Source organism: Heptranchias perlo, chromosome 24, assembly GCF_035084215.1.
Source record: "Heptranchias perlo isolate sHepPer1 chromosome 24, sHepPer1.hap1, whole genome shotgun sequence".
Lineage (NCBI taxonomy): Eukaryota > Metazoa > Chordata > Chondrichthyes > Hexanchiformes > Hexanchidae > Heptranchias > Heptranchias perlo.
This window is the reverse complement of record NC_090348.1, coordinates 40849917-40873908: the sequence shown is the minus strand read 5'-3', so window position 1 is coordinate 40873908 and position 23992 is coordinate 40849917. Positions and strand designations below refer to the sequence as shown.

General features: G+C 43.9%; 1 protein-coding gene across 2 annotated transcripts in view; it reads left to right on the top strand.

The window, feature by feature from the left end:
* LOC137341881 (uncharacterized) overlaps positions 1 to 23992 on the top strand; it is a 76994-nt gene that overhangs the window by 30308 nt on the left and 22694 nt on the right. For both annotated transcript variants that reach the window (XM_068005385.1, XM_068005386.1), the window contains 2 exons: positions 7035 to 7129; positions 13279 to 13359. In XM_068005385.1, the coding sequence (XP_067861486.1) occupies positions 7035 to 7129; positions 13279 to 13359 (176 nt within the window). The remainder of the gene's footprint in view (positions 1 to 7034; positions 7130 to 13278; positions 13360 to 23992) is intronic.

Genomic DNA, 23992 nt, shown 5'->3' with positions numbered 1-23992 from the left:
ACTACGATAACAACTTGCATTTACATAGAGCTTTTAACAGAGAGAAATGTCCCAAGGCACTTCACTTAGGCATAATCAGACAGAAATGGATGGCGAGCCAGGAGATATTAGGTGGGGTGACCGGAATCTTGGTCAAAGCGGTGGGTTTTAAGGAGGGTCGAAGGACGAGAGGGAGGTGGAAGGGGTTTAGGGAGGGAATTCCAGAGCGTGGGGTCACAGGCTGCTGAAGTCACGGCTGCCAATGGCGAGGTGAACGGAAAGTGGTAAAAAGGGTTTTAAAACCCATTCCAACTTCCCCCGATAGTTCAGCTGGCTACGACTGTGAGTGACTGTGCCATACAGAACATGATGATACTGGGTACAATCGCATGTCTGTGCTGATCTCAGCCAGGGAGCTACAATTGGCCTAAACATCCCTGGACTAGGGATAGAAAGATTGGCCAAAGTTCCTACTCCTGATTGCTACCTAGAGATCCCCCCACCCAACTCTAGGATTAAGGTGAGGACAGGGTCAGGCTCAACTGTGGTGCCTTCAGTACTCAAATCACCCATTGACACTCACCGCCTCGGCTTGCACATGAAGAATGGCTGCTTTGGGAAGTTATTAGAGGGTGACTGGTGTGGATGGAACCATAGCCCAGGAATCAAAGTCCTCAGGAGAAGGGGAAGAGGAGAAAAAATGGCAGAGAAACAGATTGAGAAAAATGGCAGAGAAACAGATTGAGAAAAGTAACACAAACCATAACATTCCAAAGTGTGCCAGTGGTTGTAACATATGTAATCTTTAAACTGGAATTGCCATGGTATAAATCTTTAGTGCCAGAGGTGCATCGTGCACACTCTTGTATCACAGTAGATGTCACATGGGAGGACTTGTACTATACACAATACAGGCACATCACCTGGTAATCACAGTTGCATCATAATGTATGTCATCTGAGATGGACCCTTACCTTACACAGCAGAGATGCATAATGCAACAATCAGACTTAAAAAGTGTGTCACACCTGTCGGCCTGGGCTCAGTGGTAGCAGTCTTATCTCTGAGTCAGAAAGTTGTGGGTTCAAGTCCCATTCCAGAGACTTGAGCACAAAATCTAGGCTGACACTTCAGTGCAGGGAGTGCTGCACTGTCGGATGTCCCATCATTTGGATGAGATGTTCAGCTGATGCCCCGTCTGCCCCCTCAGGTGGACGTGAAAGATCCCATGGAACTATTTCGAAGAAGAGCAGAGGAGTTCTCCTTGGTGTCCTGGCCAATGTTTATCCTTCAACCAACATCACTAAAAAACAGATTATCTGGTCATTTACTTCATTACTGTTTGTGGGACCTTGCTGTGTGCAAATTGGCTGCTGCGTTTCCTACATTACAACAGTGACTACACTTCAAAAGTACTTCATTGACTGAGAAGCTCTTTGGGATGTCCTGAAGTCGTGAAAGGCGCTATATAAATGCAATTCTTTCTTTTTCAAGTCTTTCATAGAAGCCACGGTCAGGAAAGCACTGCTCAGATGGATAGGATATATTAGGATGGCTGTTGAGTGGCTGCCAAATGAGGTGCTATAGTGCCAGCAGTAAGAGGTACCCGGGCAGCCTTAAATCATGTCTAAAGGTGTGGGATGTTCTCTCTGGCTCCTGGGAAGACACCATTCAAAACAGAGGTCAGTGGCACAGTAAAATATGGGAAGGGACTCAAAATGAGCCTTTATGCAACTACTCAAGGAAAACCGAAAATTCAAAGATCAGCTGGCCTATGAATTGGTTCTTGTACGTTGGCCTGTGCTCGTGACCGTAACACACAAGTTGGCTTTATAGACATGACAGAAACTAGGCTTGTTCTGAAAGGTGTTGGTCAAAACAAATTGATGGCCTTGGTTTCATGCGCGTTGCACAAGAGGATCCGACTCCCAAACAGCAGAGGTGCGTCATGCAACTAACACACTTGTAACTTGTATCCCATGCAAGCATCCAGGGTTTATACAATAATGATGCATCAGATGACAACCACACTTAAATCATAATGTCGCATACATAATGAGGTAATTTGGCTATGTAACACAGCTGCTGTTTACAGAACTTAAGCTAATTAGCAAAAACAAAAAAGTCAGCAGCAGAGCTGTTGGTCACTTGCAGAGTGCAGATTCTGTTTCAAACTCCTGTCCACCAGGGAGCTCTGGAGCAATGGTCACGGGGAGCTCGGAGTGTCAACGTGGGAGGTCACCAGTCACAGGAGGCGTAGAGCAATCATAGGAGGATCCTGAAGTGTCAGATTGTAAAAGCCCAGAGCAAGAGTCAAGGGAATTCTGAATCACTGTGCCCAGAGAGCCTCGAGTCACCAGGAGCATCTGTCCAAGGCCTGGACTTTCATAGAAGCTGAGCAAACTGACCATGGAACATTGATGAGGGGACATTACTGATCTATAAGCTACAACGGTAAGAAAGGGGGTCGTGTTAAGGAATGTTGTGGTGGGGTTAATTAACTATTTCCCCCTCATATTGTGCTAGTGCTAATGCAGGGAGTGTTCCAGACATTGACCCAGCAGTCGAGCGTAGCAGTGCACCCCAACACTGCTACCAGAGCCCAGATTCTGGTTCCAAGTCCACCCACAAGCCAGTTTTGTAAGGCACACTTATTATCTGCGCTATGAACACTGCAATTTGTATTCTGCGCGGTATAAGCGTCATGTGTTGTATTCAAAGAACAAGTGCGAGAGAATAGAAGAAACACTATAGGATCATAAGGTCTGTAGCCTTCCTGTTCGTATCAAGCTCCTGTCTATACAATCTAAAACCTACATCAAAAGGGTAGAGAGAGGAACTTGATACCAGTGCGTTAAACTGACTAGAATACACAATGACGTGAACTGGAATACACAATGATGTGAAGATGTTCTAATTGTACCGGGTGTATTATAATTATACTGGAATGTTAGAAGAAAGCTGGAATAGGGAGAGGGACAGGCACCTTCTGGCATTGAGTTTGATCGATTTGCGTCCTTTTTACTGAAACCAAACTGAGCCACTGAGTATGTTAATCCCCTTATGGAGCCTTAAACATGAAAATCTTACCAGACTAGTGAGAAATGCTTTAACTCATCATATAAACAGAAGATTTAAAGAAGCTGAACTATGCCAGTTCTAAACGCCCATGTGAAGTTTGTTTAAGCATTTTTAAATGTACTTTCCAGTGAGTGCGAGCCCCGGCACACAATGCAGCACAAGTCAGTACAAATTGACACTAAATTGGGTCAGAGACCATATGGTTGGTGCTAGTCATCCAGGTATCATACACACAGTCTTCATTTTGATGTCAATGACATTCTGTCTATGTTGGTAGATGAAATTTAGCACCACTCCAGGATCTGTCCCTCAGCACCACTCCTGGATCCTCCCCTCGGCACCACTCCTGGATCCGTCCCTCGGCACCACTCCTGGATCCGTCCCTCGGTACCACTCCTGGATCCTCCCCTCGGCACCACTCCTGGATCCTCCCCTCGGCACCACTCCTGGATCCTCCCCTCGGCACCACTCCTGGATCCTCCCCTCGGCACCACTCCTGGATCCGCCCCTCAGCGCCACTCCTGGATCCGCCCCTCAGCGCCACTCCTGGATCTTCCCCTCAGCACCACTCCTGGATCCGCCCCTCAGCACTACTCCTGGATCCTCCCCTCAGCGCTGCTCCCAGCTTCCACCTGAAACTGTTACTATTCCAGGGGATGGACAAGATTTCTTGCAATAGTTTTGCCCACTGCAGAATTTCCTCCCTCGGAGGAGTAACAGTATCCAGTAGAAGCTGGGAGAAGTTGAGTTCTTCGCAGTGCAGAGATAAGGGTGTATGAATGGAGGTGGATAAAAATAAGCAAGCTAGTCAATCTGCACCATTCTTCTGTGACTATGAGAGCGATGCTAGTGAGGAAGGGGAGTGATGGAGGGGGGGGGGGAGGGGGAGGTGGGGAGAGTGCCAGTATGAACTGAGAAGAGAAGGTGAGGAGTGTTGGGGCAGGAACTGGGGGGGCGGGGGTGGAGAGGGAGAAGGACTGAGCCAGCATAGCTTGAAGGGAGAAGGGCAGTAGCATGAACTGGGAAGGGGGAACAATGTGGCATTGTGAAGTGGGGGGTGGGATGTGCTCATCTGCCAGCTTGAATTGAAAGGAAAGAGGGAGAAGATGCCAATGCGAACTGGCAGGGGGCAGGAGGAGTACAAACACAAACTGTGGGTGAGGCATGAAGAATGCCATCATGAACTGGGGAAACAAGAGCCTCTGTGAACTGGGTGAGGAGATCACTGCCCTGTCTCCATGACAACTGTTCGAACAATTTTAAAACCATGAACAACCAGCTTTAGCAACAGTGAGTACTACATTCATAATTCCGCACAGAATTGGAGGTAGCCTTTTGACTTGGTTTGGAAATTGATTGGAAGGCAGAGTGGGGATAAAGGGTACGTACTCTGATTGGCGGAATGTGCAAGTGGTCTTCCCCAGGGATCTGTTTTGGGGCCTCAACTTTTCACTATATTTATTAACGACTTGGACGAAGGAATAGAGAGTTGTATATCCAAGTTTGCAAATGACACTAAGTTAGGAGGAACAGGACGTGGTACAGTTGGGAGCAGGAAGATGCAAAAGGACATAGACAGATTAAGTGACTGGGCAAAACTTTGGAAATTTTTTTTTTCGTTCGTCGTTTGTGAGCGTGGCTGGCGAGGCCGGCATTTATTGCCCATCCCTAATTGCCCTTGAGAAGGTGGTGGTGAGCCGCCTTCTTGAACCGCTGCAGTCCGTGTGGTGAAGGTTCTCTCACAGTGTTTTTAGGAAGGGAGTTCCAGGATTCTGACCCAGTGAAAATGAAGGAACGGCGATATATTTCCAAGTCGGGATGGTGTGTGACTTGGAGGGGAACGTGCAGGTGTTGTTGTTCCCATGTGCCTGCTGCTCTTGTCCTTCTAGGTGGTAGAGTTCACGGGTTTGGGAGGTGGTGTCGAAGAAGCCTTGGCGAGTTGCTGCAGTGCATCCTGTGGATGGTACACACTGCAGCCACTGTGCACCAGTGGTGAAGGGAGTGAATGTTTAGGGTGGTGGATGGGGTGCCAATCAAGTGGGCAACTTTGTCCTGGATGGTGTCGAGCTTCTTGAGTGTTGTTGGAACTGCACTCATCCAGGCAAGTGGAGAGTATTCCATCACACTCCTGACTTGTGCCTTGTCGATGGTGGAAAGATTTTGGGGAGTCAGGAGGTGAGAGTCAGTCACTCGCCGCAGAATACCCAGCCTCTGACCTGCTCTTGTAGCCACAGTATTTATATGGCTGGTTCAGTTAAGTTTCTGGTCAATGGTGACCCCCAGGATGTTGATGGGGGGGGATTCGGCAATGGTAATGCCGTTGAATGTCAAGGGGAGGTGGTTAGACTCTCTCTTGTTGGAGATGGTCATTGCCTGGCACTTATCTGGCGCGAATGTTACTTGCCACTTATCAACCCAAGCCTGGATGTTGTCCAGGTCTTGCTGCATGCGGGCTCGGACTGCTTCATTATCTGAGGGGTTGCGAATGGAACTGAACACTGTGCAATCATCAGCGAACATCCCCATTTCTGATCTTATGATGGAGGGAAGGTCATTGATGAAGCAGCTGAAGATGGTTGGGCCTAGGACACTGCCCTGAGGAACACCTGCAGCAATGTCCTGGGGTTCAATGTGGGCAAGTGTGAGGTCATCCTCTTTGGACCCACGAAAGATAAATTGGAGTATTTTCTAAATGGTGAGAAACTAGGGACTGTAGAGGAGCAAAGAGATTTGGGATTCCAAGTACACAAATCATTAAAAGCGAGTGGACAGGTACAAAAAGCAATCAGAAAGGCTAATGGAATGTTGGTCTTCAGCACAAGGGGGCTGGAATACAAAGGGGAGGAAGTGTGGCTGCAGTTATATCGATCCTTGGTCAGCCCCCATCTGGAGTACTGCATTCAGTTTGGGCACCGCACCTCAGGAAGGATATATTGACCTTGGAGGGGATGCAGTGCAGATTCACCAGAGTTATACCAGGGTTTAGAGGGTTAAATTATGCGGGCAGGTTGTATAAACTTGGCTTGAGTATAGGAGATTGATGGGTGACCTGGTCGAGGTGTTTAAAATGTTAAAAGGATTTGATAGGGTATATACGGAGAAACTATTTCCTCTGGTGGGGGAGTCAAGAACAAGGGGACATAATCTTAAAATTAAAGCTAGGTCATTTAGGGGCGAAATCAGGAAGCAATTTTTCATACAAAGGATAGTAGAAATTTGAAAGCCTCTTCCTTAAAAGGCTGTGGATACTGGGAAAATTGGAGCTTTCAAGACTGAGATAGATTTTTGTTAGGTAAAGGGTATTCAGGGAATACACTACCTGAAAGGGTGGTGGAAGCAGATTCAATAGTAACTTTCAAAGGAGAAATTTGCAGGGCTATGGGGAGAGATCAGGGGAGTGGGACTAATTGGATAGCTCTTTCAAAGAGCCAGCACAGACATGATGGGCCGAATGGCTTCCTTCTGTGCTGTATGATTCTATAATATGGAACAAAAGTGAGAAGATAGAGTTGAGGTGTAGATCACCCATGATCTAATTGAATGGCGGTGCAGGTCTGAGGGGCTGAATGGCCTACTCCTGTTCCTAATGTCCCCAATTTTGCCACATCCTTCCACTTTACAAATTTGTACCCTGCCCTTACTACGTGTCACAGGATTATAATTAGGGCTAATTCTGAGTTGTCAGATATTTTGAAGCTGCTGGTCTGGTTCTGCTGATTTTTTCGGTTGACATGTTTGTTCAAACTGAGGCCAAGAATGCAACGCGGAAGCCCCATCACACTAGGATCACATTTACAGAATGGGCAGTACGTGTAACGCAAAATGGTGCTGATAAACCAATGTCCGAGGGTGGGTTTATTGAGCTTCTGCTACATTCACAAATCATTAACTGATTTATTGCCATAATTGTATGTGATCCCAGACATCTGCCTCTTTTTATTCACCATTTAATCCATTGGGTTGTTCCCCACCAGGTCACCCTGGGTCAGCAGAATTGTGGAGTCTTCTCAGGGAAAATTCTGAAGCCAAGCTCGCACTGATGGATACACAAATGTCCAAGACGTTCAAAGTATGTATATTCACAGTAGTCATTTCAAGTTGCATCTTTAGTCCATTTCTTGAGGAGATTTGTTCCTAACGTAGGGTATCTTTGCATGTTGAATGCTGTTGATTTGATATTTGCAGGGGCGCAAATGTATCACTAGTGGGACTCAGGATTTAAAAATATATGAATTAAAAGATCTTGTCGGTCGTGGTGTTGCAGCTTGGCCAATGTGGGAACCAAATAGGCCAAGAACTGTTTGAAGTGGTCAGCAGCGATTCACAGAGTGCTGACCCAGCGCTGAGGCCTCGGAAGCCGCCTACGTTTGGCCACAGTGCCAAAAATCAACAGATTCACAGTTCATTGCTTTAATGGGTCAGATCAAAGAAAGTATGAGATTGTGCAGCATCAACATTACCTCGTAACCTTAAAATCAGAGCTAGGCCGTTCAGGGGTGATGTCAGGATGCACTTCTTCACACAAAGGGCAGTGGAAATCTGGAACTCTCTCCCCCAAAAAGCTGTGGAGGCTGGCGGGTCAATTTAAAATTTCAAAATTGAGATCGATAAATTTTTGTTTGGCAAGGGTATTAAGGGTTACAGAACCAAGGCGAGTAGGTAGAGTTAAGATACAGATCAGCCATGATCTAATTGAATGTCGGAACAGGCTCAAGGGGCTGAATGGCCTACTCCTGTTTCTATGTTCTTCTTATGTTCCTAAAAGGCTGAAACATGCTTAAAATGTACTGGAAAGTTATGGTCTCAAAACTCTCTCAAATATGGTAATCCCGGCAAGTGTTAATGAAACAATAGCAAGAGGAATTGCTAAGCTGAGGCAGTTAGGAATGAGCTTAGATATGGATCCCTAGAACAGAGCCATCTCATGTACAAGTTAAATAATTACCTGCACTTGTGGTTATAGTACCATCCATTGTGAAAGTCGTAAGCAAGTCAGCAGAATCACAAGATGAATATGAATCCGAAAGGCCATTTGGCCCATCTTAGCTTCTCTAACCAGAAAGACCCAACAGTCCTTTTATTGTGATGTCCAGTTGTTTTCCAGGGTCCTAATTTGCAGCTTTTTTTTTCACCACTACTACACATGGAAGTCCATTCTGCAGTGGATCTTTTCTTCCAAATGAAGCTGTAATCTATTAGTGCTACTTGTCTATTGATCAATTAGTTTTCCTTGTAAGTAAAGTTTTAGATGTTAATGCCATATGCAACAAGTTTCTCTGTGTAGATTACTGAAACCTGAAAACCTTACACATGCCATGTATTGATCACTCGGTATAGTAACAAGAACCTCGTGACATCAGCTCTTTCACTAGTTTGAACCTGTGTACCCTTGTCCTCGGGGTTTAGTTTTGAATTTTCCAGATCTCCTTTTCCCTACCATTTACTGTCTAATGTACTGTTGTGAGATCATCTCTCAGTTGACTCCTTTCAAGAATGACTGAGTTTGCCCAGTCTTTCCTTATATCTCGGTCCTCTGATGCTGGAGATCAGCTACTTGGCTGTTCTCTGAACTCCCTCCAGGGCCTGATTATCCCAGTGGCCAGAACTGGACACATAGAGAGCAGAGTTTAAGCATCATTCCTCTGACTTGTACTGTTTCAGCTATATTATTCAGTATTCTATTCATTGAATTGCTGTTCCTCAATGATCAGATGTGTCAAACACCAAGTTTATTGAGACCCCTAGATCTCTTTCAACTTCATCCTTTGCTAATTAGACCATCCACAAAGTACTCACGGGACCCACTTTTTCCCTTCCTATTTGCAGTACTTTGCACTTGTCCATATTACATTTTCTGCCCACTTACTTGCTTTGTCCAACTAATTTTGTAGTTCCCGAGCTACCATCTAAGATTCAATTAACCATCCAAGTTTAGTATCATCTGCAAACCATTTGCACTGAGCTTCTGAATCCAAGTTGTTGATGTGAATTACAAACAGTAAGAATCCCAACACTGATATCTGGGTATCCCACTCAGCAATCCCCCCTGACATAACTCCTCTAACTAATACCCACTGGTTTCTATCATTCAAGAACATTTCTTGTCCATCCCCAATATTTATCCTGAATCTCCGTTGATTTGAATTTAGCCTTTCATGCGGGACCTTGTCAGATGCTTTTTGGAAGTGAAGGTACAACAAATTGTAGGGCTGTACCGTATCCTCTCTGGTTTACTTCTGTGGTTCATTGAATCAATCAGAAAGGAATTCAAGTTGAATGTCAAGCATAAATACTTAATTTACAACATATAAGAGAATACTGTTGACCCACTGACTGCCCTCCAATAATGCATAGATCTGGGTCAATGGGAGGCAAATAGCCAACTATTTAAACTTTTTTCCACCATGCCTAAAGTCGCTTGAATCACACACCATTCCTAACCAAACTATTTTTTTGTCAATAATACTGTGTAATTGATCACTAGGAGTTGTGTAAGAGTGGCCTAGGATGATCTTACCTCTAATTTTCGATCTGTTCCCTTGAGATTTACCTCATGTGTCTCCCAGAGATGACAGAGCTGAGATTGGGAGCTCACTTTGTGGGGAAATCTTGAGTTGCAACCTGGCAAGGCCTCCTACGTTCTACAACCAGTGACAAGTCCACACGTAATATCAATGTAAAGCTGCAATCATGTTAATGGCGGTGAAGAATCTGAGGAGAAATTATCTTGAGACTGCTCGAACTCCAGCTATGATCCAGTGCTCCCATAACATGATTAGATTTTTCCTGTACATCACAGCTTTTTTCTTGTACTTCCATATTTTTTTCTCTAAGCAAACACAAGAAAAACAGTACATAGTTTAATCATATTTTCTTCGAGAATCTCAAGGGCCATTTTATTGATCCCTGAAAAGTTGCTAAAATTATCACTGATGTACCCATGCAAAGATCAGGTTTTCTATCGTATTCCCAGAGGTGGAAGCATCGATGACTAACTTGGAGAATCGGACGCTGATATTCTTTGAGACGTTAAACTGAGGCCCCGTCTGGCCTCTCAGGTGGACGTAAAAGACCGCCATGGCACTATTTTGAAGAAGTGCAGGGAAGTTCTCCCCAGTGTCCTGGCCAATATTTATCCCTCAACCAACATCACTAAAACAGATTACATGGTCATTATCATATTGCTGTTCATGGGACCTTGCTGCATACAAATTGGCTGCCACGTTTCCTACATTACAACAATGACTACACTTCAGAAAGTTACTTCATTAGCTGTAAAGCGCGTTGGGACATCCTGAAATCGTGAAAGGCACTATATAAATCCAAGTCTTTCTTTCTTTTATTATGAGTAGGAAATTGTTTAGAATTATAGAAAATTTACGGCACAGAAGGAGGCCATTCAGCCCATCGTGTCCATGCTGGCTGAAAATGAGCCAACCAGCCTAATCCCACTTTCCAGCATTTGATCTGTAGCCTTGTAGGTTATGGCAGTTCATATGCATATCCAGGTACTTTTTAAATGAGTTGAGGGTTTCTGCCTCTACCACCTATTCAGGCAGTGAGTTCCAGACCCCTACCACCCTCGGGGTGAAAAACATTTTTTCTCAGCTCCACTCTAATCCTTCTACCAATTACTTTAAATCTATGCCACTTGGTTATTGACCTCTCTGCTAAGGGAAATAGGCCCTTCCTATCCACTCTATCTAGGCCCCTCATAATTTTGTACAATTCAATTAAATCACCCCTCAGCCTCCTTTGTTCCAAAGAAAACAACCCCAGCCAGTCCATTCTTTCCTCATAGCTAAAATTCTCCAGTCCTGGCAACATCCTCGTAAATCTCCTCTGTACCCTCTCTAGTGCAATTATGTCCCTCCTGTAATGTGGTGACCAGAACTGTACGCATTACTCAAGCTGTGGCCTAACTAGTATTTTATACAGTTCTCGCATAACCTCCCTGCTCTTATATTCTATGCTTCAGCTAATAAAGGAAATAATTCCATATGCCTTCTTAACCACCTTATCTACCTGTCCTGCTACCTTCAGGGATCTGTGGACATGCACTCCAGGGTCCCTTGCTTCCTCTACACCTCTCAGTATCCTCCCATTTATTGTGTATTCCCTTGCCTTGTTTGCCCTCCCCAAATTCAACCTCACACTTCTCCGGATTGAATTCCATTTGCCACTTTTCTGCCCACCTGACCAGTCCATTGATATCTTCCTGCAGTCTACAACTTTCCTCCTCACTATCACCCACACAGCCAATATTTGTATCATCTGCAAACTTCTTAATCATGCCCTCTACATTTAAGTCCAAATCATTAATATATACCACAAAAAGCAAGGGACCTAGTACCGAGCCCTGTAGAACCCCACTGGAAACAGCCATCCAGTCACAAAAACACCCATCGACCATTACCCTTTGCTTCCTGCCATTGAGTCAATTTTGGATCCAACTTGCCACTTTCCCTTGGATCCCAAGGGCTTGTACTTTTTTGACCAGTCTGCCATGTGGGACTTTGTCACAAGCAAAACTACATCAAATGCACTGCCCTCATCGAACCTCCTTGTTACCTCCTCAAAAAATTCAATCAAGTTAGTCAGACACGACCTTCCTTTAACAAATCCATTGTTTTTGCACTTCTCAGAAATTTGCCTAACATATTTGCTCTGCAATCTCCCTCTGACTGGGGGTCTATAGTACACTCTCAGTAGTGTGACTGCCCCTTTTTTGATCCTTAGCTCAACCCATATGGCCTCATTTGATGATCCTTCTAACATATCATCCCTCCTCACAGCTTGTTTCTTTAACACCTCCCCTCCTTTTTTATCCCCCTCTTTATCTTGCCTGAAAACCCTGTAACCAGGAATGTTGAGCTGCCATTCCTGCCCCTCTTTAAGCCATGTTTCTGTAATTGCTAAGATATCATACTGCCACATGTCTATCTGTGCCCTCAGCTCATTTGCCTTATTCACTATATTCCTTGCATCGAGGTATATACCATTAAGCACTGCCAAACTCCTTTGTTGTTCATTATCTAACTTTTGTTTCCTCTGCCTTCCAAACTCACTTACTAATTTTCTGCCTTCCATTTCCAGTTCTGATTCTGTCCCATCTGAATTGACACTCAGGTTCCCATCCCCCTGCCAAGCTAGTTTAAACCCTCCCCAACAGCACTAGCAAAACCTCCCTGCAAGGATATTTAAAACAGAAATGTGCAACACTGTATGAAATTATTTGACCTAAGGCACAAGGATTCAGGGATACTTTGTGCCGGTTTGTTTAGTGTACGACATTGTGAAACAGTTTATATGTTGCTGTTATTGGATTGCAAAAACACTTAAGTATAAGGTCCACTTATCGGAAAGTAGCTCATAACTTAACTGGTAGGAACCAGCTTGTCCCAACAGTTCATGTGGCTGCTTGTATGTGACTGAGGCAAAGTATTACCAGAGTGCCTTCAGCGCACTGCATCTTCCAAGAATTTATTTCCCATTTATTACAAAAGGGGTTGGAATAAACAGAGGCTATATTTTCCAGAATCCACTGTAGCCTAAAACTGCAGTCCTGAAAACATGAGCACGTACACGTGGGAAGACTGAAGTGTCCGATTAAAATAAGCAGGAATGGAGTTGTTGGCACACTTATGTTTTATGAATGCATCACCTAACCAATTGGATATAAAGCTATAGACTGTGGGGACTGGGTGATAAAGTGAATTGTCATTTCACCTGAGAGATTTCAGTTCAAATCCTGCACAGGCAATGGGGATAAACATCTACTCTTTCTGTTGGAATAGGTTTAGTAGACAAAATGCAGTTCTTTCGCTATGGAAGCTTACCAGTCCCAATAGTCATAAGAATGGATGGTAGGAAAAATGGAAATGTCACACTGGTACAGGAAGGCCTTCTATTTTGATATTGGATTTGAGGCATCATTTTGGGGCCATGTAGAAGGAGCTTTACTTTGCATCTGACCCTCACGGTACCTGAGCTGGGATTGGTGACAAAATTGGCCAAGTGTTTCATTTCTCTGCACTAACATCTCTCATCTTGTTGAGGAAAAAAGGAAAGATTTTTTTTGAAAAAGGAAAAGATAAACAACTCAATTGTATAATAAAGTATAACAGTGATATGGTAATATAGTCAACCAGTAGTTTACAGAAGATTCTCAGCAATATATTTGTATTGATGTTATTAACACACTTATTTATTTACTAGTCTGTTTTCAGTATCTACACAAGAGACCTTCGGAGGAAACAGAACCTACATCCACATCTCAACTGCTTAAGTGATGATTGGGTTAGTAATTAAAATCCTTCATTAATTTGCATTGTCTCTCTCATGAATCATTGCTCTGTGCAGATGACCTGGTTGCCATGAGGAAGCTTCAGGATGTCTCCCTCACAATTTCCTAATGGTAAGATTGTGGAAATTCAGATAGGCCTTCACATCCCTTTTCCCCCTCTCTCAGACATGAGCTCCCTTCATGACTCACTGGATAAATACGCATTCAGTGATACTGAACCATACAAACCAGTAAGGTCCGAGGGTTAATTGATCTTCTGCATTGAATGAGCTCTTTTCAATGGGTGACAGTACGGGTGCTACAATTGGCCACAGTGCCCATGGGCTAGATAGTCTTTCTACTTCTGACCACAATCCAGTAATTTATGTCAGAAAGTGCACATCTGTGGGTGAAGACAGATTCAGGCTCAGCTAATCTGCTCCTCCAATAGCCTTCCAACAGTCATTCTAAAGACTCATGTATAGGGATGCCAGCACCTATGAAGCCCTATCTCGGCATGAGTCAATGGACAGAAAAAGACCAGGAAAAAAACTTGAAAGCATAGAACAAATGACCAACAGCCTCCTTGTATTTGACTCGCTAGGAGGTTATAGCCTTCTCATTACATGAACCTCAGTATTGTATACAGTTGTGATGTTGTTGCTTCACCAAATCTTGGATGACCCAACAGATTAAGAGTGTGGCACAGAGGAGGTGTGATGTGTTGCACCATGGATTGGTAGCCCACGGGGTTTTGTACCTACCCTTTATTGGCGAGGCAGAAGTGGAGGCATCTATAGAGGCCAGGTATTTCTTTACAGGGTGAGAGAGGATATCAGAGAGGCCAGTTACTCATGAGAGTGCTGTTCTCCTGCACTATCTGTTGGTGGTCTAGAGTAACATTGGTAGTAGCCTAAGAGCACGTGTCTAGCCGACTCTCTGGATCAGGGAAGGTCGTTAGTGCAGAAAGATTTCATGAAAGAGAAGAGAGGAGAAAATCAAATTAATTCCGAAAATAAAAAATCCATGATCTAGGAACATAGTGTGGTCAGTATTTCTATATAGTATATATACTATCTGTCTGGTACATTAATAGCTTATATATACAATTCTATAGTTTAGGAAATGATAGGTCTGAGTGACAACATGGGCTAGGGGACTTTTTTTTTCTCTTTTGGCAGCTGGGATCAAATCCAGGCCAAAAGGGATGGAGTCTCTATTCTGTCAGCTCTAGGAGTCCTTTGTGAACACAAATGTTCATTCTTAACTAGTTCCTGGTGAGTATGAATCCTTGACACAAAACTTCTCAGAGTGCAACACAAATTGGCACTAAATTGGTTTGTGCAACGAGAGTTGTTGTGGGAAATGTGGGAAAAAATAATGCGTGGGCAGTAGATATGCTCATTGAAGTTCGGTTAAGGAATTGGGCCATGGGTGATTAATTTTATTTTTCTGAGAACTTTGGTGGCCATTTTGGGTTTTTTTTGTGATTTCTTGGAAAGCTCATGGAAACAACAACCAGGCAGATTGCTTCCTGCATCCAAACGAAGGTTGGGATTCTTGCTGCATATGGCAACCTCTATAGAGGCAGAAGCACTGTTGACCACCTTGGAAAATTGGACACTGATATTCCATCAGCTGCTCTGAATAGAAAATGGTTTCATGCAAAAATGTGCAACCCTATCTGAAAATGGTACTAAGAAAGGAACAACAAACCAGGTGACTCTTCATGGAAACTTCATATTGTTTTGACAGAGTTAGGCATTGTAAAACAGATGGCGGCTCAGACCTACTAGATTTCCTTAAGACAAGCTCAAAACTATAATTCAGTCAGCGAAAGCCATTGGGGTAAAAGTGCTCATTTTTACAAATTGAAAAAACCTAGGTGAAGGCTCATGCCTTGGCAATGGTATTGCTAACGATGGTTTATGATCTGGTGTGACTTGACAACCAACATTACTTCCAGGTTACATATGGACGGCAATAGCCCACTGCACCTTGGGCCACACATGATATAAACCAAATTGCATCCCATTGAATCAGACATTTTTCCTGAGAATTAGAAGTATATAAAGCTTTGTTCTTACAAATAAGCAGTAATAATTAATCATACATCTGTCAGTAAGTTTGGCCATAGAAAACGCTCAATTTTCATAAGATCTGTCAGTAACTTAAGAACATAGGAAATAGGAGCAGGAGTAGGCCATACGATCCCTCGAGCCTGCTCCACCATTCAATAAGATCATGGCTGATCTTCAACCTCAACTCCACTTTCCCGCCCGATCCCCATATCCTTTGATTTCCCTAGAGTCCAAAAATCTATCGATCTCAGCCCTGAATTTACTCATCAACTCAGCATCCACAGCCTCAGGGATGGAGAATTCCAAAGATTCACAACCCTCTGAGTGAAGAAATTCCTCCTCATCTTAGTCTTAAAATGGCCGACCCCTTATCCTGAGACTATGCCCCCTAGTTCTAGACTCTCCTGCCGGGGGAAACAACCTCTCAGCTGCTACCCTGTCAAGCCTTCTCAGAATCTTATATGTTTCAATGAGATCACCTCTCATTCTTCTAAACTCCAAAGAGTATAGGCCCATTCTACTCAAACTCTCCTCATAGGACAACCCTCTCATCCCAGGAATCAATCTATTGAACCTTTGTTCCTCCGTCTCCAAGGCAAGTATATCCTTCCATAGATAAGGAGACCAAAACTGTACACAGTACTCCAGGTGAGGTCTCACCAAAGTCCTGTTGTAAGACTTCCTTACTTTTGTACTCCAACCCCCTTGCAATAAAGGCCAACATGCCATTTGCCTTCCTAATTGCTTGCTGTACCTGCATGCTAACTTTTTGTGTTTCTTGTACGAGGACACCCAAATCTCTCTGAACACCAACATTTAATAGTTTCTTCTCATTTAAAAAATATTCTGTTTTTCTGTTCTGTCACCAAAGTGAATAACCTCACATTTCCCTACATTTTACACCACCTGCCACCTTCTTGCCCACTCACTTAACCTGTCTATATCCCTTTGCAGACTCTTTGTATCCTCTTGCACAGTAGACAAAAATTGTTTCATTTTGTTCCACTCTTGGGAGAATGGCCTCCTTGCACCACCTTTCCTAATATAGGTTTGTCATTGAGTGCCAGCCTCCATAGGCTGGCTGAGCTTTGTGATGTTATAAAGAGTCACAATGACACATGAGTGCAGTTACTTGGGACCATTTCGCTGCAATTAGATTGCATGCTGAGTGGCGTTCTGTGGATGCATAGTTTTATGGATCTACAATGCCCTCAGTTACTTCCAGGTCAGGTCATCTGTAACCTCCTCCAACCCTGCAATCTTCAAAGATCTCGGTGCTCCTCCAATTCTGGCCTCTTGCGCATCCCCATTTTTCACTGTTCCATCATTGGCGGCCGTGCCTTCAGCTGCCTAAGACCTAAGCTCTGGAATTCCCTCCCTAAACCTCTCTGCCTCTCCACCTCTTTCTCTCCTCCTTTTAAGATGCTCCTTAAAACCTACCTGTTTGACCAAGCTTTTATTCACCTGGCCTAATGTCTCCTTATGTGGCTCGGTGTCAAATTTTGTTTGATAAACGCTCCTGTGAAGCGTCTTAGGATGTCTTACTACGTTAAAGGTGGTGTATAAATGCAAGTTGTTGTTGTTGTCTGCTCCCACTCACAAAGGATGGCCATTTGGGCAAGGTCCAGGAGGATTGTTCCAGCCAGTTGAACCGTATCCAGGGTACCTCACCACGTACAGGAGTGAACAGAAGGGAAGAAAATTTTGTTTTTCTTTTTTTTGAAAAAGGAAGCCTGTAGGAGTCCAGTGAAGCTGATAGTTGAAAAATAGTCTTACATTGAAGATATGAAAGAAAAAAAGGCAAAATTCCTCATGCAGCTACCACTCTCGGGATGTATTGAGGAAAAGGAAGAATACAGATCTCTTGCTTTCCTAATATAATGGCCTGCAGCTTGACAAGTACAGAAAGAGGTCCTTTGATCACCCTATTAACTGACAGCCTCTAAAACCTTGTCATATAAAGCATGCCCAAAGTAGAAAGCATCCCACAAGAGAATAATTAAACAGGCAATCATTTTTAATAGAAAGGAAGATGACATTGCCAGCCTCATAAATGCCCATAGAACAAGGCTGTCTGCTTCATGAGTGTGTACAGACTTGTGAATTGGAGGAACGGTTCACTCATTTAGGGCAAGCAGAAATATAAATGGGACAAAGCTGTGTGTAAACAGTAACATCCCATAGTGTCTAAAGACTGGGAAGTTAATCAGTTGTTCTGGCAGACAGCCCAGAAACCATACACACATGGGCAACATGTATTCTATGGAAGTTCTGAAGAAGAATCATAATTAAGAAAGGCAGGGTTTTTCTTGAGTTCGCCTTGAGCGGCATGTTTTTACAGAGCTGCCAATGGTGTGCAAGTCCCAAGGTGCTTCTACATTGCCGTTTGTTTATTCCTGCCTCAGGCGAACAACGTCCATGCCAACCTACAAAAGTTGGAAAAGCTAATGAACAAAAAAGCTGACAACTGGAAAAATATAAGTGCAGCTGAATAAAGGCCTACGACCTAGGCCACTGCTTCAAAGCAATGGAATAACTTTTTGTTTTTGTTAGTGTTTTGGGACCGCATTGTGCAGTTCCCTTTTCTTCTTCTGTTTTTAAAAAAAAAACAATGGCCTCACTTATGATATGTGAAAAGAAGCAGTTGCAGTGGGACATGAACTTGGCTTAAGCTCCAGCCACACCCAATGTTCCATCAATTGTATTATATAGCGGTGGGGTGTGGGAGGTGGGGTCTATAGTACACAAGCTTGTAAGTTTACCAGTGGTACATTTAGAAATTTCTGAAGGGGAAAATTAGCTCAGTGGTGCAAAATTTATTTTCTAAGAGGGCTGGGGGCACGGCCCCTCCCAGGAAATTTTGATTTTTGCAATTTTTTTGGTGTAATCGTCCAGCATTTTGAAGTATACAGAGATTAGTAAATGTGGCAGCAGTCCTACCACCAATCTTCCCCCCCCCACCCCCCCAGTCGAAGTTTGATTATATTTAAAATCCATTTAAACATTTTTTTTAAATTGTGCTTCTAGCTGATTTTAATTTTACTTAGTTTTCCTTAGTGGCTAATTCTGTGCTGCTAGGAGGTTATAGCCAGTGTCTGTTGTCACCAACCCAACCCATCCACTCCAGGCACCAAGCTCCAGTCTTTGTGCGACACTGAGCGACTGATGTCACTTATTATTATTTGTTACTGTTGGTTGCCTGGTGTCACCCAGCAGCCACTGCCAGGTTGCCCTGGGAACTTATTACACCAAATGAATTTCAGTACCGTTACAAATAAAAACAGATATTATGCTGGAAATACTCAGCAAGCCTGGCAGCATCTGTGGAGAAAGAAAGAGAGTTAACGTTTCAGATCGATGACTTTTTGTCAGAACTTCGTCCAGTTCTGACGAAGGGTCATTGGCCTGAAACTGTTAACTCTGTTTCTTTCTCCACAGATGCTGCCTGACTTGCTGAGCTTCTCCGGCATCTTCTGTTTATATTTCAGATTTCTAGCATCCTCAGTATTTTGCTTTTGATTCAGTACAGTTACAATTCATTGATTGCAACAGAGAGCCGTCACCAAGGCGTTCGGTAATAAACAGTGTGATTGGGTATAACTGAGATTTAAGGTCAAAAATAGGAACTTACTTGCCCCACTGGCAGCCCTTATTCTTCTCCCAGATTCTCAGCTCCGCTGGAAATTGAAAATCCAGGTAACGGAAGGGAATTAAATCTAAGTATTTGTGTGATGCATTGCATTTAACTCAGAGGCCCACCTTATCAGTTAAATCCCTTCTGTATTTTTCTTCCATTAAGTTTTCACCCTTGCAGCCAGTCTCCTTAAATTAGAACTCAATAGGTGCCAACATTTTTTGTTCTCTTTCCAGCTATTTTGTTTTAATCGATCCCATTTCCTCCACTTGTAAATCACTTGTCAGCCAAGAGAATAAAAGAATCTCAGAGGGTGTCATTATTCCTGAATATCAAGGACTATCTAAAAGAAGGAAAGACTTGCATTTATATAGCGCCTTTCACGACTTCAGGACATCCCAAAGCGCTTTACAGCCAATGAAGTGTAGTCACTGTTGTAATGTAGGAAACACGGCAGCCAATTTGCATGCAGCAAGCTCCCACAAACAGCAATGAGACAATGACCAGATGTTTTAGTGATATGGGTTGCGGGATAAATATTGGCCAGGACACCAGAGAGAACTCCCCTGCTCGTCTTTGAATAATATTTTCCATCCACCTGAGAGGGCAGACGGGGCCTCGGTTTAACGTCGCATCCTAAAGACGGCACCTCCGACAGTGCAGCACTCCCCCAGCACTGGGAGTGTAAGCCTAGATTGTGTGCTCAAATCTCTGGAATGGGACTTGAACCCACAACATTTTGACTCAGAGGTGAGAGTGCTACCCACTGAGCTACGGCTCTCCATCTAACACATCTCTCTATTTCACTGCATCTCAGTCAGACCGGTTAAATTCTGTCCCTGCTTGAAGACAACAATGGTGGCAAATGTAAATGTGGAAGACAAATCTTGAGTTCAGGATTCACATCAACCATAGAATGCACTCTGCAGGTGAGCACAAACATGCCTTGAATGTAGAGTGCTTTGGACAGTATCAGTGAGAGTGCCACCAACTTAACCAAACTGCCAAACTGACACATTCACTGCTGATTCCACAACTATGGTATTTTATTCAATTTCTTGGCAATCTCACTGCCTAGCAAACAAGCTGCTTATACAACAGGCTTCTGTGATTAGGACAATTAATCTTCAGGCTGAATCATTGATTATAAAAGTTCACTGACTCACACATAATTTTACATTTTAAGATATGGGTTTCAGAGTTTACAAGTTTGGACCTTGTACAGCTCCAGTGAACACAAGCATAATTATACCCTCGTCTGAAAAAATATTTACCTAGTGGGCCCGACAGAAGGTGATAGAGAATACCACAGCAGATTTTTATCTTACTATTGCATTAAATATATTTGGCTGTGCTGGAATAAGTGTGGCTAGGCACAAGGACCATGAAGTGTCTACAGATTTGCTCATTCTATAGAATAAGGATGCACGAAACATTCCGTAAGGCCAGCAATTTAATATCTGATCATTTTTTTGGAAGCTCATAGGCAAAGTTACCTTCCAGGAATGGCAAATCAAAGAGTGACTTGACCTATTTTACTTTCACGATGAATACAGGCCAATATTGACAAAATTCTTGGTGAGATCAGCTTTCTAATCTTTGTCTGAAATAGAGCACACTATGTGGAACCGAAAGAGATGCATAGCAAAACATTTTTAAAAAATAAGAGGGGAGAAAGGTCTCTAAGGAGAAATGCATTGTTTTTTTATTGGACATCGGATTAGATTGCTTTTTCAATCATAAATACGTCTGTAGAGACTAGGGTTCCGAAATACTTTGCAATAACTGCACTAATACTACAATGCAGTACTGAGGGAGAGCTGCATTATCAGAGGTGCGCTCTTTCAGATGAGATGTTAAACCGAGGCCCCGTCTGCTCTCTCAGGTGGTCATAAAAAATCCCACGCCACTATTTCAAAGTAGAACAGGGGAGTTCTCCCCGGTGTCCTGGCCAACATTTATCCCTCAACTAACATCACTTTAAAAAAAAAAAACAGATTATCTGGTCATTATCACATTGCTGTTTGTGGGATCTTGCTGTGCGCAAATTGGCTGCCGCGTTTCCCTACATTACAACAGTGACTACACTTCAAAAGTACTTAATGGGCTGTAAAGTGCTGTGGAACATCCTGAGGTTGTGAAAGGCGCCAGAGAAATGCAAGTTCTTTCTTTTATCAATGTCAGCATCTAGACTATCAAGGTTGTTGCACGACTACTTGGAGCTCTAGCGTTCAATTAAAAGTTTATTACCAATAAATCTGATAGGAGAGTAAACTGCACATTGTAGCTGCCTCATGGATGTAGCAGACATTATCATAGCGCTGTTACCCTAGGTTTTATTCTGACCGCTGGAGCTTGTTGTGCAGTTGAGATGTGTCAGCAACCAAGTGAACTTTGTGCCAGAAACTGCACAGAAATAGTTGGTTTCCTGGATAGAGCCTGTCACAGGTATTGGAGTTATTTGCTGCAGGCTGGTTTGAGTTACGGAGGAAGTCACCTGCTCCCTTACAGCGCTCAACATTTATATTCATGGAAGTGAGTCCCCGTACTTGCTGGAACAGGCAGCAGAATCTGATGACCGAGTTATAATCTTATGTGTCTACGATACCATTGGAAATGCAGTTGACAGCAAGAGAGCCATACACCTTTTCAGCTGTACCCCTTTATTGTAATTGCATCTCTGGCCTGAGATTTTCATTCGTGAGTTGACTGCATTCGCTCATCCCAGAAATATTCGCTATTGCTTTGGACGCTGGCACAGCCTCCCTTCCTAAGCACGCTTCTGCTTTCTCTCGGTGCGTACGTGATCCTGCGGCAGGAGCGCCAGGAGATGACAATCTCCCGCGGGAGACTCCCGATAGAGGTGGGAGAGTTGGTAGACCTGCTTTATAACACAGAGCCCACTTTTAAAAGTTTAGCTCTGTGCAGCATCATTGTCATGCTGGTTAAACTAATGCCTGCAGTTTAACTCATGGGGAGGAGGGAATTGAGCCCAAGTCACGACTGCCTCTGCTCCTTCCCGGATTGTTGGGGCACTTATACCAGCACCGTGACTCCTCTAACAATACAAACCCGACCCAATATGTTTAGAATACTATAGGTGTACCAACTGCTATGTGTGGGACTTTTAGAAACTATGGTACCTACAGCACAGAGAGTTCACCTCGCCCTATATTGCGAGGTCAACTCATTACCCTATTTTTTTGGTGCTCCCAGCGCACAGCACATAATACCCTGTGCAGGGCATGTCACAATAAAATGGTAAAACTATGGAAATACCATGGTATTAATATGGCTGTTGGTTGCCCTTAAAGGTTAATGCTATTTATGGTGAAAAATAGCTGCAGCAACAGTTTTGTACGTTCTCCTGCGGGAGATGATGCTGAAAAGGATCAGCCGAGGGAAACACTCCACAGAAGTCCAGTGCCAGAGCTGTGTGGATGAAAGTGGCTGAAAGCGTCAATGCTATCTTTTGGCTTTTATCATTCTTTGTATTTCATTCTTTATCTCCTTACTTATTCATCCCCCCTCTCTCTTACGCAAATGTATGCACTCACAACAATGCCTTGTAAGCTGTATTTCAAGGGATGTCTTACTACCAGCGTTCTAAAGTATGTTCACGTGCTCCTGTAAAATGCCCAAGAGCAGGAGGTGGCAAACCCAGAGCGCGGACTCGACCAAGCACGTCATAGCACAAAGTATTATCCACTACTGTGGTGGCAAGCACCAGCCCAGATACATCCACTCCAGGACAGTCAGTTAATAAGTTGCAGGAGCGAGCCCTTGGTGATCACAGAAAGCAAGAATACACCTCAGGAGTGAGGAAGAGTAAGTGGAGGTGGAATTGGAGGAGCCACAAGTTATTAGCCTTAGAGCGAGCTCGAGGTGCTCCGTCAGTTGCTGAGCCTCAGGGATTCAGATCTCTCAGTGCTTGCTTACAAGTAGTTTCACAGCTCAGCATTAACGAACAGTTTGTGCAATCATTTGACAGTATGCCAAACAGCCGATACAGTTTGGGCATGTCTATGGAGGAGCCCACAGCCAACATCTGTGCAATGCTGATGACTGTCTCTGCGAGCTGTAGCCCACCATGGGGAGCGTAGGCACTCTGCAACGGACTCCCCCTCTCCCTTGATCAGGGTCTAGGCTCAAGCATAGCTTCTAGGTCGTGGGTTCAAGTCCCACTCCAGAGACTCGAGCATAAAATCTAAGCTGGGACTCCAGTGCAGTACTGAGGGAGATCTGCATTGTTGGAGGTGCTGTCTTTCAGCTGTGACGTTAAACCAAGGCCCCGTCTGCCTTCTCAGGTGGACATAAAAGATCACATGGCACTATTTTGAAGAAGAGCAAGGGAGTTTTCCCCAGTATCCTGGCCAATAATTATCCCTCTAGCTAATCACTAAAACAAATTATCTGGTCATTATCACATTGCTATTTGTGGGACCTTGCTGCATGCAAATTGGCTGTTGGGTTTCGCACATTAGAACAGTGACTACACTTCAAAAGTACTTCACTTGCTGTAAAGCGCTTTGGGACGTCCTGAGGCTGTGAAAGGCGCTACATAAATGCAAGTCTTTCTTTCCTTCTATAACAAATGCCCTATCTGGAGCTCATTAGGCTTTAGGCTGCACCATGTTTGGGGAATCAAATTGGGACAGCCATAACACAGGGCCTGAGTGCTGCTCGCTGGTCTGCTCCTACTCAGATCTCTGGCCATGCTGAGCGAGTGCCGAGCAGCAGGGCAGTGTCAGGAGCTGGCACGGACGATGCGGACATCTCTCAGGGCAAAGGCTTGTGTATCACCCAGCTGCTCCTCTCAAGTGACTGCAGATGAGTCAGACACAGTGCAGGCCCAGGCTTCCAAAAGAAGCTCTATTAAACCCATCACAAGGGTGAAGGATATAACATCATGGCACCTCAGCCACCTCAATA